The 13,866-nt window shown below is 35.9% G+C and overlaps 1 protein-coding gene across 14 annotated transcripts in view; it reads left to right on the top strand.

The window, feature by feature from the left end:
* The window catches only part of LOC136036255 (uncharacterized), a 358,105-nt gene extending 348,421 nt beyond the window's left edge, over positions 1-9,684 (top strand). For all 14 annotated transcript variants that reach the window (XM_065718380.1, XM_065718381.1, XM_065718379.1 and 11 more), the window contains one exon: positions 6,237-9,684. In XM_065718380.1, coding sequence (XP_065574452.1) covers positions 6,237-6,405 — 169 coding nt within the window. In that variant the 3' untranslated portion in view covers positions 6,406-9,684. The remainder of the gene's footprint in view (positions 1-6,236) is intronic.
* Positions 9,685-13,866: the final 4,182 nt, after the last annotated feature.

The following is a 13,866-nucleotide window of genomic DNA, read 5'->3' as shown; positions in this document are numbered from 1 at the left end:
TAGTTTGGAATTTACTAAGAAATTCCTTTTTCTTATTCTTCGGTAAAAAGAACGTTTGCATTTTGATTTTCTTTTTTTAACCTTGTGATGTTTTTTAATTTTTAGAGTGAGAAAGAAAATTAGTTATTCACTTCGCTTAGAAATTCACTGAGCTCGTAAAACGGAGAAAACAATTATCTGGCTAATATTAAATGTATTTATGTAGGGAGGTGTTTGTACTTTAGATAGAAAGCTACCAAATAAATAATCCTTTTTTGCATTTCTTTTTTTGCTTAGAAGAATCTTGTCACTTTGTCTTTCTTTTCTAACCATATTGACTTGTTTCCTTATCAGCAACGTGGAAGGAAGCTCGAAATTTATTTCAGTTAATTCCACTTAGAAATTGGAAAAATTAGAGTATTATTAGAGAAAATTAGAGAAAATTTAGCTGAATAACATTTAATGTGTGTATACTAATTCTAATATACATAGAGAGAACAATTTTGTCTTTCTCTTTTAACCACGTGGGCCTGTTTAGGCTTATTTTCTTCACAACAATCAAGAAAATTGAATATTTTGGATAAAATAAAGACGAGTCTAATAGTCAGAGCGCCAGATTCTGTATCTCGCTTATTTCGATTAGTACCCATGCCGGAAGGTACAAAAATGTTAAGGGTGGATCCCATGGTAGTCGACTATGCTGAAAACGAATATCGTAGGGTGCATGTTCGCCGTTGGGGCGTTTCTGAGATATAGGCCAAAAACACCAAATTTGGCCTATAATGGGGTTCGATGATTCTAAATTTTTTTTACAGATAAGATTGGTCAAATCCAGCGTACTCTTACATCAATAGAAAGAAGAGACTTGGGGCTACACGAATATGATTTTTGTTTGTAAAAAAATTAAAAATAGTACACTTTTTACTGCAGTTTTAAAAAAAAGTCAGATTTTTGTCAACGAATTTCTAACAGAAAAGCTAAAAACTCGAGATTTTTTCAAGATAAAGTATCTTTTTTAGATTGAAAAAGAAAGCCCGTTTAATCCCGAACACATTGAGCTAAGAATAAAAGTTTAAATTATTATATCTGGGGGGTCTGCAACTTTTTTAGCGAGTGTACCCGATAATATGAATTTTGTTTAGTAACCTGCTACCTAGCGGGAAGTTGATTGATAAGCTAAGCAGAAGAAATTGATCAGCAGAAGATGAAAAAGAAAAGTGAGTCAGGTAGGCCAAGATAAAAAAAAAAAAACAGTTACTTCAGGTTGATTCAACATGTGATTCTGACGCAAATACTGATTTGCTGATGGATGATAATGAAGAATCTGACACAAATTTGGAAGATCTAAAAACAATTTTTAAAGAAATAGAATTTTTAAAAGCACTTTTGGTGTTGTAAAGTTGGCTGGAAAAATGAGTGTAAATTTTTTTTTACAGAAGTAAGAGACTTAATGACAGTAATTTACCAAATTAAATATCACAAGAAACTAGGTGATACTGACTAATTTAGATTTATAAGGACTGATAAAAAGGCATGTTACATTGATCAATCAGATTTAGTATTGGAACTTCCAGTTCTAGTGAAAATGCTTGTCAAATGGAACATCTGTGATTTGAAATTGAATTGTCAATATTTAATCTAATATTTTGCTTTTCCTTCATGAAGCACCAAACAACCATGCAACAGTCAAAAAATCTCTGCGAACGTTCACGGCGATAAGTAAAGCTGTCGGATGTGACGATACGGTGGTCACGCAAGATCTCTTCATTTATCAACTAGCACAGGGAGTGAAAAGTAAATACCCGGATGACTTCAAAAACGTAATCCTACGGATGGGAGGCTTCCACCTCCTGCTCAACTAGCTCGGCTACTACCAAGATATCAATGCCTACTGCATACTGTAAGAGGTCTTGCTAGCCCTCTACAGGGAGTCTTTGGAAGAGTATTACTCCGAAGCACAAGAAGACTTATCCCGTCTGGACCAGCTGGGTAGTGCCATTGAGTTATTCAGGACTTCATTGGCAAACGGTGCTAACGCGCGTATTGTACTTCAGAAGGCAAACGATACCTTAATCAATTTGGCTCCCATAATGAATGGCTTCGAAACCCTTCGAAATGCGTCACCCACGTTTGCTTTCTGGCGGTAGTTCTTGGAAATACTTGAAATAGCGATGCAATTCAATCATGCTGAACGAAACTGTGACTGGGAGTCTCATTTGACAGCAGCTGCTCGGATGTTGCCATACTTGGTGGTGGCTGACCATCCTCAGTATACAGGATCTCTCATACAGTACCTATATGACATGTGAAGTTTGCCACAAACCTTTCCTGATGTACACAGAAGGCTCATGAAAGGATACTTCGCAGTGAAGAGAACGCACACCGGGTTTACTGCCACCTGTTCCGACAAGAAACTGGAATGTACAGTGAACAAGGATGCAAAGACGACGGCCGGAATAATAGGAGAACAAATGGATGAGAGACAGATTGAAGCTTGGATTCTTACCTTACCGATTTCCGCTGCCATCAGCAATGGTTTCCTGCAAGTAGTCAACTTATCCACAGAGACACGATATCACGAAGACAATCAGTCGACGACGACGCGATTACAACTTTCACGAGATAGAGTTCGAGACATTTTCACTCCATGTGGCAATCCGTTCAGCAGAGTGGACTTCGACCTAGTGAATATTGTGACGTCAGAAGTTGTGGTCGATGAGAAGATTGTTTCCGATGTTACTTGTGTAGCCACAAAAAGGAAAAAAGGTGGTTGAGGACTTTCTGTGCAACAGGAAAGACGATGTGAAAAAGGTTGTACTCCGAACTTTCCCTACAGAGAGAAAAACTCAGAAAGTGAATGGTGTCCCTAAAACCGATCTCCTGAGCTCTGAAGTAACAGCATTAAAGAGAATCATTGCTGCTCAGTTGAGCTACGGCGAAGAGAAGGAGAAAGCCCTTGCAAAGATTCTCACAATAGAGATTCTTCCTTTTCCCTCCATTCATTTTTGAAAATCTTCTGCAACAATCAGCCAAGACATCCTCTGGCTGAAAAATGAGGGCGGGAACAAAGCTGTGCTGTTGAACTGGCTAAGAAAAAAAGGAGGACTTTCAGCTTGGCCGGCCACTTTGAAATCCAAAGAAACAACATCAGCTACAGTACACATCATTGACCTAATGTCCAAGATAAGGTCATATCGGCCTGCCCGGTTTGAAACAGTCAAATCCTTCGCGGAAAGACTTCTTCTATCATTGCTGAATTATCTTCCAGTGGGTATTCCTGAAGTCCACATTGTCGCACATCGGTACAACGGGCTGTTTGGGAATCTCACGGAGGATCTCTATGAAATCAGCATGCAGACTCCGACGAGGGAAAGGGAAAAACCTCCAGATTTCCGCTCTTAGCACAATTGAAGAATGGGATGCCGTACTTGCAAGCTCAGCGTCTAAAAGCCGGCTCCTCGAAATTTTGTATGAAACCTGGGAGCAGATGAGTGATCAGCTTCCGAACGCACTCAACCTTTTTCTCTCAGGTGGGTTCAAGGAGAGATTCAAGGTGTCTCTGGTCAAGCGTGGCTGATGTCCAACTTGACCAGAACACTGTTACTACGAGGAATGCTTGTCCCCTAGCCACGAAGAGGCTGACCAACGCCTTATGACACATGCCAAGTACGCTAGCTGTTACGCTTGTAGCATCGTAGCATCGTTGTGCATGCCAACGACACAGACGTGGCAGTAGCCTGTGTTCATTTTTTTGAAGAGCTTCAAGCTGAAGGACTGAGTGAACTTTTCTTGAAGTTCCCGACTTACATTATCCCAGTACACGAGCCGGCGGATGGAGTCCACTTGTCCAAAGAGGAGCAGATTATATTACCGTTCGTGCACTATCTGCCAGGTTGTGACACGACGAACTTTTTCTTCGGATTCGGGAAAGCTTCTTTCTTAAACACCGCGGTGTTTCCAACTTTTGCCTCAAAAATGGTGTCTGTGACGGAGCAGATCAAGGATGCAGAAGGGAAGCTTTCAGTCGACGCGTTTAGAGAATTTTACGACCTATCAAAATTCCTGGTCATTGTAAACAATACGGTAAACAGGCCGGATTCAATTCACTGGCCAGTGTAAGGGCTTACATTCGGTGCCAGAAACAAGATGTGAAAAGACTTCCACCTTCTGACGACACCTTCGAGCCATGCATACGAAGAGCCATATTCGCTACATGGATAATCTTGTCGTCAGAACACACTTGGCCGAGCAGTCCAGATCCACTTCTCCTTGTATGGAAGATGGCTGAAGGGGGAGTAGATGCGGTCGTCTCAAACTGTAAAGAAGCATCAAGCCAGGAATCTTACTGCAGATGCAAAAGTGGAAGATGCAGGAAAGACTGTAGCTGCTCAAAAATGAAAGGATGCTGCAGCTTATTCTCCTACCGCAGAACGAGGAGGGTATGCAGGGAGTCTGACCTTGCCCCATCTGAATTCTCGGAAGAAGAAAATGAGGAATATTTGTGAAAATTTTATTTGATACCTTTTACTTTTAATTACAACAGGTCCCTAATCAGTTACTATTACCCAATTTTACGGGCAGGCCGAATAAGACAACTCCAATGCGCCGACTGAATCCATCTGTGAAGCAGAATTCTATTATGTAGTAAATAGCTCAGTCGTATTACTGGCAAATCAGGTCCCAAAAAGGTAATTGCAGACGCCTTAGTACACCAGAAAACATATTCGTCCATTCTAAAAAAAAAAAAAAAAAAAAAAAAAAAAAAAAAAAAAAAAAAAAAAAAAAAAAAAAAAAACTTTTTAGTCAACATTTTTTTTAAACCTATTTTTATTTTTAATTAAAATTAAAATTTTTTTAAACAGTTATGAAGTTTGAAGTATTCCTACCCTTTGAAGAAAAAAAAAATAAAATATGTCCCTTTTCACGATACGGCTAGTGATCATTTCAGTGACTACAAAAAAAAAATCGCAGACCTTTTAAAAACAAAAATAGTTAATATTTTTTATAGCTCAAATTGTACAAAATTGAATGCACTTTCTTTTCGAATATGAAAAAAAATTTGTTATCTTGAAGAAATTTCGAGTTTTTAGCCTTTCTTTGAGATATTTGTTGAATTTTACAGCACTTATTTTGAAACTGCAGTAAATAGAGAAAAAATTAGTGTTTTTTTTCAATTTAAAAATCATATTCTTGTAGATCTAGATCTTTTCTTTCGATTTATATAACACTACATCAGATTCCTCAACCCAATCAGTCGCAAAAAAATTCCTGAATCGTCACACTTAGTTATAGGCTAAATTTGGCGTTTTTGGCCTATATCTCAGAAACGCCCCAACGGCAAACATGCGCCCTATGATATTCGTTTTCAGCATGGTCGACTACCCTAGGATCTGTCCTCAGAATTTTTGTACCTTCCGGCATGGATGGGTGCACGATACAGAATCTGGCGCTCTGACTATAAGGTAGATTAACAAAAACAAGGTGTTCCCAGACCGGCTATATTTTGGAACATCCTGAAAATTTTCAGATTAGTATTAACTTCCCATATTCGATGTTAATAGAAAAAAATTTATATTGAATATGTGAAAACGTAAAAAAGTTTGATCTATAATTCGGTAAGTTAAGGTAAGATAAGTTAAGGTAAGATAAGTCATGAAATTTAGGTCCTAGAAGTGATTACTATTAACTAAATTTATTTTTTATTCCTCCTTCAAAAATTGCTTAGAGAAAGGTGTAGCATATACTTTCTTCGAATCAAAATTTATCGATAATCTAGCCCTGTGTCAGACCTCTTATGTAAATATGAGAAATATTCACATAAGAGGGAAGTTTGGTGATTTGTAAATGGTATCATTTGCAGAAAAAAATCTGTCGAATTTTTATAACAATGTTATAAAACTAATGCGTGTTGTAATAGCTTTATAATATAATACAACACTAAGTGCGAGTTGTAATAGCTTTCACAATCAATTTTTTATCTGTATACAGGAATTTCTCTCCTGTAATTGATAAAAAATTTTTGGTCCAACATTGTTTTTTCTTTGGCTGATGGTTTCATGATGAAAAAGCTGTATCACCATGAAGTTTTTTAATCAAATATTTCAATCATTTATTAACAGTATCCCCTTGCTAAAGCAGAACAGTATCAAAAACAATACTTATAGTTAGTTATATAACTCATTAATATAATAGGATATAATTGAACAAGTTAAACTAAATAAGTAGATCTAATGTGAAACTAATATACTTCCTTTTAGATATAGAGCAATGTATGCCTACAAACCGCAAAATGATGACGAATTGGAGCTTCTTGAAGGGGATATAGTCAGTGTCATAGAAAAGTGTGATGACGGATGGTATGTTGGTACAAGCCAAAGGTCTGGACATTTTGGAACCTTTCCTGGCAATTATGTCGAAAGACTTTAATCTCGTTGCGTTAGTAATTTGTTTTTATTGGTGTTATTGTTTATAACTGTCATCTTTCCGTAAAACTTACAACCTAAACAAACATAAAATTTGAAACTTGCTCTGTCGTAATAATAATATGAAAATAGCTAACCTACGGGACTCTTGTGACTAATGGGTTTAATTAAAATGGGAAAAGGAAAGCTGTCAGTCCTATTATTTAAATTATTATAGTTGAATACAATGTTTCGTGTTGCAGTAATTTAGTATTATATACTCTTTTCCCGTAACAATTTTATTCTGAGGCCGTGTGTTACTACCTTGATATCTCATAAGATGATAGGTGGCAGTAAAATTTTTAAAGTTCCTTAGGCTCTGTGTCATATTATTTATTTACGCCTTAACCCGAAAAGAGTTTAGATTGAAATAAAATTGTAGCTACCTTTGTGATGTAGTGAGTGGCTTTGATGATTGATACAAAATAGGAACACTAAAGTAAACTAATTTGAAGGTGGTTGTCATGGTGAAAATAAATTTTAATGCTTCATTTTACTGATAGATAGTGTCTTTATGTCGTTTATCATCCCTGGTTATGGTAAATGTGTATATGGCGCCTGTAAGTGTATGTGAACAATATTAAGGTATCATTGTACAAATGCATGAGCACTAAATATCACAGTGTGAATGAAATAGAATTAACAAAATGATAAAGACAGGTCAGTAGACCTACTAGAGTATTTGGTTTTCGTCGCTATTACAGCATAGAGTTTATAATATGTCGTGTTTTGCATTAATAAATGTAAATATGGTTTATCTATTCAAAACTCTAGAGCATAGTAAAGAAAAATAATAAGGATGGTAAGAATTGACGAAAATAATTGGTCAGACGCTTATGCTTTTAATTGTTCACGGATTAAGACACTGATGTGACTAAAGATTTAGAGTAATTATTATTACTATTCTTTACTATTGCAACTTTCGTTTGCAGTGTTTTTTTTTAGCTAGTATACGTTTTGGTAAGGTCCAAACAATTGTAAAATGCAAGTTACCCATTATCAACCATAACAAATAATAAAAAGTTATGAATCACAACCAATTTTCAAGTCAAGTATATACGATAAAATAACTCTTTTGCTTTTGTTCATTGTCGATATTCTTCATACCTATCTACTGTATATCAATCCGAGCAGGAAATGAGTAGAGGTTTATATTAGATTAAAACACAAAATTCTTTTTAAAAAGGGCAATTCTTTAAAGTCTAGATGCAAAATAGAATATAATAATTATAACAAAATGACAAAAGAGTATAAGCTTGAACAAAAAATGTTGTTTGAACTGCCACTCTCTACTATCATTTTATGCTCAGAATTGGGAAAAACAACATCCTTTTTAAGGCCCCTTGCATTAATTGTGACGGAAATTGCTTGAGTCCACAATCTTCCATTTTTTTTTATTTCTTAACTCGCGGCACTTTTATAATTACATATCTGATTTATCGAGGTTATAGATAACTTTTTAATCTTTTAGTAAGATTCAGATACATTACTTTTAGTAACGTATGTTGTTATTTTTAGTAATACGTTACATTAGTAAGATACAGAGACACATTACTTTGTGATGTATCTCTGAAGATGTCTTGTTTCTTTTTTTTTAATATCTTTTAGTAAATGCCATTTAGTAAGTATTTTTTAGTAAAAATTTCTGAAGATGTCTTCTGTAAATCAATAAAATTTTCAAAGCTTTCAAATTAAATAATCAACTCATTATTTTTTTAAGAAAAGTTGGTGTATTCATTTAGACGATATGGTGCTGTAATTACCTGGATATATGTCGAAAAGAGCCTTATTCATATGACAGAACTCTAAATTTGTTCTGATGTTTACAAATTTAGTCTTCCTAGCAGCTTGATTCGGAAAACTTCCTATTTTTCACGATAGAATAGAAGTGTCTGCTAAATCTAATAAATGTTGTAGTGCTTTTAGTTTTGTTTCTTAATTTGGCTTCCTTATATCAAATATTCGTTATTGAGTTTTTTCTTTTTTTTTCGTCTCTAACCTTATGAATTAACTAAATGAGTGAATCGCACGATGATTTGTTGTCACCCATTTTCTATCTTAATAATGTTACAGAGGCGTAGATACTAGCTGATTTGGGGTGGGGAGGGGGGTTGAAATACCTGATAAAATGTGGTGTAAAATTGCGAAAGAGTCATGAGATTTTAGGGGTTGGGGAAAATTTAAACCTCGAATCGTAAGGTCAAAACTATTTACATGCACAAAGTAGTGGTCGTACCTTAGTTTCTAGTTCAGCTTTAAACTTACTTCTGTTTCTGACTATTATTAAGGAAGGGTAGTGCTTTAATATTATGAGCTTTATGTTAATCTGTATATATCGTTAGTTGTTACCATGTAACTTCTTTGCTATGGTTTTGACGAATTTTCCGAGACAGTGATTCTATTGAGCCAAGCAAATTTTAAAATCCATATTTACATTGAATTTGCTATGAACAGTGGCTTAGGACTTTGTTTATTAGAAAATCTTGGTGCATCCATTGTATTTGTAAAGAAAGTTGAAGTCGGTATTGAATTGTGCTACTCCTTTATTACTATAGTACATCGGTCCGGAAAAGGAATCTAGGACAATGATTACTGTTTATTGGCTTAATATTTATGAAGAAAAGATAAAATAAATGACAGACATTGTTTGTATCTGCTATAACCAAGTCCTAAAGTTGTTTTTCAGTATCAATACATCCTTCTTCTAGGATGTTATCTGTGTTTTAGCTGCAGTTTCAATGTTTCATATACAAACAAAAATGATAAGTTTTCATAGTAGAGTGTTCTACTATGTTGCTTTTTTTCAAAGTGATAGACATACTAGCCTGATTATGTTTTAAGATAGTACGACACGCACAGGTATATTTGACAAAATTCTCTTTTGTCAGATTAACTGTTCTTTATTGTCGGTGTTATAATCTGTTCCTTGGATTGGGAATTATATGAATAGGAAAATGTTTATGTTCGGTTTACTTGGATTTGACTCAGTGTATCATAAGATCAACTATTTTTATTCTACCTCTTATATATCTAAGATTCTAACCACAGCGCGGTCACTACCTTCGCATCTAGTCACCTTTTTGTTGCACCCTTTTCAGAGTGCCTTTAAGCTTAGATCAGTGTGTTTAATTTAGATGATTTTATATCTATGCATAGGTATACTTTAGTGTATTTTTGTGTAAATGTATCAGTTCACGGTATTTACTATGCCTCTGCATGAATTTTAAATACAGCGCAAACAGTTCATAGCCTTTCAATCTTCTTTAAGAAAACAGTTTATTAGGGTAGGATAAAGAAATGGCGCGCTTAGTTTACCCTTCAATTAAAGAATATTAAAAGACAAAATAAAAATATAGAAAGATCTATTTCCCCAATATAAACGGAAGCGCGGACACTGTTGCCCTGGAAATATCTCCCCATGGCAGCTGACTTGAAATTATTTGAAAGTAAGTGGGATTTTTTTTTTTTTTTTTTTTTTTTTTTTTTTTTTTTTTTTTTTTTTTTTTTTTTTTTTTTTTTTTACAAGTTGAACGTTACTTGTTATGGACAATTCTTTCAAATTTATCAGATTGTACCTAGTTATCTATCTAGAAAAATAACTTGCTTCATATTTTATATGGGGTTCTCCAATGAAGTTTTATGATATTCTCATTTTTTAGTCTTTGCTAGAAACTTCCCAAAAGAGGGGGGTCTAAAAGGAATTTGATCTTGAGTGTTGTGTTGATCTTGAGAGCTTTTTAAGGAATAGAAACCAGAAAAGGAAAGAAGCTTTAGACAAGGCAAAATGTCAATCTATTGTCAAACAGTTCGTGGTAACGAACTGTAGTAAGGAGCGACCCGGCTCAATAGTAACCAAAACTCTAAAAAACGGAATTATAGTACCATTAGTTACATCAAAAGAATTGTATTTTTATGTTGATTTTCAATATATAAGTTTCATCAAGTTTAGCCTTACCCATCGAAAGTTACGAGCCTGAGAAAATTTGCCTTCTTTTAGAAAATAGGGGAAAACACCCCCTAAAAGTCATTGGATCTTAACGAAAATTACACCGTCAAATTCAGCGTATCAGAGTATCCTACTGAAGAAGTTTCAAGCTTCTATCTACAAAAATGTGGAATTTTGTAATTTTTGCCAGAAGACAGATCACGGATGCGTGTTTATTTATTTATTATTTTTTTTCCCATTGGTGATCACATCGACCCAGTTTTCCTACAATGTTGCGAGAGGGCTCCTTCTAACGGAAATTAAAAGTTCTAGTGCCCTTTTTAAGTGACCAAAAAATCAGAAGACACCTAGGCCCCCTCCCACGCTCATTTTTTCTCAAAGTCACCAGATCGAAATTCTGAGATAACCATTTTGTTTAGCATAGTCGAAAAACCTAATAATTATGTCTTGCTGACTTTAAGTGGTTGTGTGTGTGTTTGTTTTTCCCTCTGTTTGTTTTTGTCTCTCTCTCTCTGTGCCTGTGTGTCTGACTGTGCGGGTGCCTGTGTGTCTGACTTTGTGTGACTGTGTGTATGTGTTTGTGCGTGTGTGTGTGTGTGTGTGTGTGTGTGTGTGTGTGTGTGTGTGTGCGTGTGTGTGTGTGTGTGTGTGTGTGTGTGTGTGTGTGTGTGTGTGTGTGTGTGTGTGTGTGTGTGTGTGTGTGTGTGTGTGTGTGTGTGTGTGTGTGTGTGTGTGTGTGTGTGTGTGTGTGTGTGTGTGTGTGTGTGTGTGTGTGTGTGTGTGTGTGTGTGTGTGTATGTATGTGTGTGTGTGTGTGTTTTTGGATTTGGGAAAAAATCCATATCTCTTCTGTCTAATTTTGGTTAAAATCCCGCGCTAATCTATCTTAAGATAATGCGACAGTGGCGATAATCACCACGGAGCAACAGGTTCTACAGTTTAAAGTTAAGCTGGGAGGCATTGAAAAAGAATTTGACTGACGGGGACTGAAACCTAACACTCAGTCAAATAAACGGGGTATTTTCATTGTAAGCCCTCAAAGAATATCTCTTTAATTTATTTATTTTATTTCTTTATTTGAAAACCCGTCAATCATACGAAATGAAAAAGACGGAGCACGAACATATAAATATAAGAAAATATATATATAAAATATATCAGAAGAGACATAACTAGAAAGAGACTCAACTAATAAAAGGGCAAACAAAATAGCACTAAAACGAATAAAACGAAAACAGATCTATTGTAAAAGGAGATTATACCAATCGTGATCTACTATTTTAATATTGTGTCTTTTGATTAAATTTTCAACTGCAACATGAGGGTCGGTTATGTGATACTTTTTAATGAGGATTGAGTTTCTGTACCAGGGTGGAAAACGTAGGAGGTATTTAGCAAAACGGAAAAAAGGCGCACGGAGTTTAGACAGTTCAGCCTTCGAGAATAGTTTCCAAAATGGTGCCAAGTACAGAATATGAGGTAAAACAGTAGCGTTATATAGGCTGGCAAGGAGGGGGTGGCTAAAACGGAATTTAGCAGAGACTATGGAAGCATACGAGCCGGAGATTCGTCGATTGAGGTGTTTGATCAGTAGAAAACGTGTATGCCTTAGAGATGAGCCAATAGGGACTCCAAGGTAATTTATGTGGTCAGTAGTATTCACGAGATTTTCACCAAAAAGCAGTGAAGGCACGTGTGGTGTTTTTTGCCAATTGAAGCGAACTATCTCGGTTTTCTCAGTGTTAAAACTGAGGCCAAGTTTTAGATATTCGGTTTTAAGTGTTTCAAAAATGTCAGAAGCTTTTTGCAATGTTCTACTTAAGTTCAAGACGTCGTCGGCGTAGCATACTAAGGAGGTGTCTATAGAGGAAAGAATGCATGAGGTTGGGCATTTATCTTGTGCATGAAGAACATAATTATTGAACAAATGAGGGGAGAAGACAGCTCCCTGGCGGGCACCTTTCAAAACGGTGATCAATTTTTCATGAGGCCGGGGAGGCAAATTTTTGTCGGGAGGAAGCTTTAGGCGAATGGACAGCCTCGAGTACATATCACGTAGGGATCGAACTATGCAGGGATTCAGACCTCGTTATGAAGCTTTGCAGCGTGTATGAGTGAATCGAATGCATGGCTGGTGTCATGACTGGCTAAGGCTATGCTCTCTCCAGAAAAATCCGCATCGAGTAGCACACTCACTACAGCCGTCAAGGCATCGGCACAACCAGTGCGGCGCTTAAATCCGAATTGACGTGGCGGGGTGTAACATTTAGTTTCCAGTTCATTAATGAATAGAAGCTCGAATAGTTTACATAAAGATGTGGCGACTGTAATGGGGCGGAAAGACGAGCTTTTGATGTCATTTTTTTCTGATGTAATTTGGCTTAAATTGACCTCTATGGAGTTTATTCAAAATAACGAAGAACAAGTATTATTCAGATGTGTGCTTGTCAATCAGGAATGCATGGTCTTGGCTCAAAGAACCTAGGTATTTTCATAAAAAGCTCAGGGGGTACTAAAAGGTTCTTTTGACGAAGGGGGCTGAAATCTAACTCCCAGTCAAAGAAACCAGGTATTTTCATCAAAATCCCTCAAAAATATCTCTTGATATGGCTAAAATATACCTCTAACAAGATTATGCGAAATATGAAGAGAAAATATAGTTGAAATTTGCGCTTGTCAACCAAGAATGCATAGTGTTGGCTGAAAGATGTCTTTGCTCAAAGAAACAAGGCATTTTTATTAAAAGATCTCGGAAATGTCTCCTAATACGACTTGGATTTACCTCTAATAATAACCCCCCTGAAAATGCTCTCTAGAGCGGGCTGGCCACATATTGTTACTGTGGCATATGCATAGTCTTGGCTACAAGAAACGTAGCATTTTCGTTATAACCTCTCAGAAATGACCGAATGCATAAATGTATCTCTTTTCTTGCATGTACCTCTAGTAGATCAATAGAAACGATGCACTTTCATTAAGATCTCCCAGAAATATCTCTTAATGTGGCTTAAACCACATGGCTTTTTTCAACCAAAAACACATGCTTTTATTTAAAATTTGACGTCAAGGAAGAAAAAACGCCATAACATTGGTAAATTTTAAGGTGGGCTCCAAATAGGAGCCCACCTTATAGGATTCGTAGTATTGCTAGCAATTGCAATTTAAGGTAATATTCATTTTTAGGAATATCAGTATGTTTGATTTATAAAGCTGTCAAATGGAAAATTAATTCTGTTTTTAAAAAATTGAAACAGATATTCTGGCCTTAAGAGAGCTTAGGGGTGTTAACCCTACTTTTGCTTGTGGTAAGTTTGACTCAATTATTCATGTTAGTTTTCTGTTTGTGCTAGATATCGCCTATTCATTGACAATAATCTATATTTCTTTTTGTAGGACGTTGGAAATGGCCTTGCGTTCTCACTCCCGAGTTTTCTGTTTTAGCGCTACCTTTATTATTCATTTACTTACTTAAAAAGAGAG

Source organism: Artemia franciscana, chromosome 15 (genome assembly GCF_032884065.1).
Source record: "Artemia franciscana chromosome 15, ASM3288406v1, whole genome shotgun sequence".
NCBI lineage: Eukaryota > Metazoa > Arthropoda > Branchiopoda > Anostraca > Artemiidae > Artemia > Artemia franciscana.
This window is presented reverse-complemented; position numbering and strand designations above follow the sequence as displayed.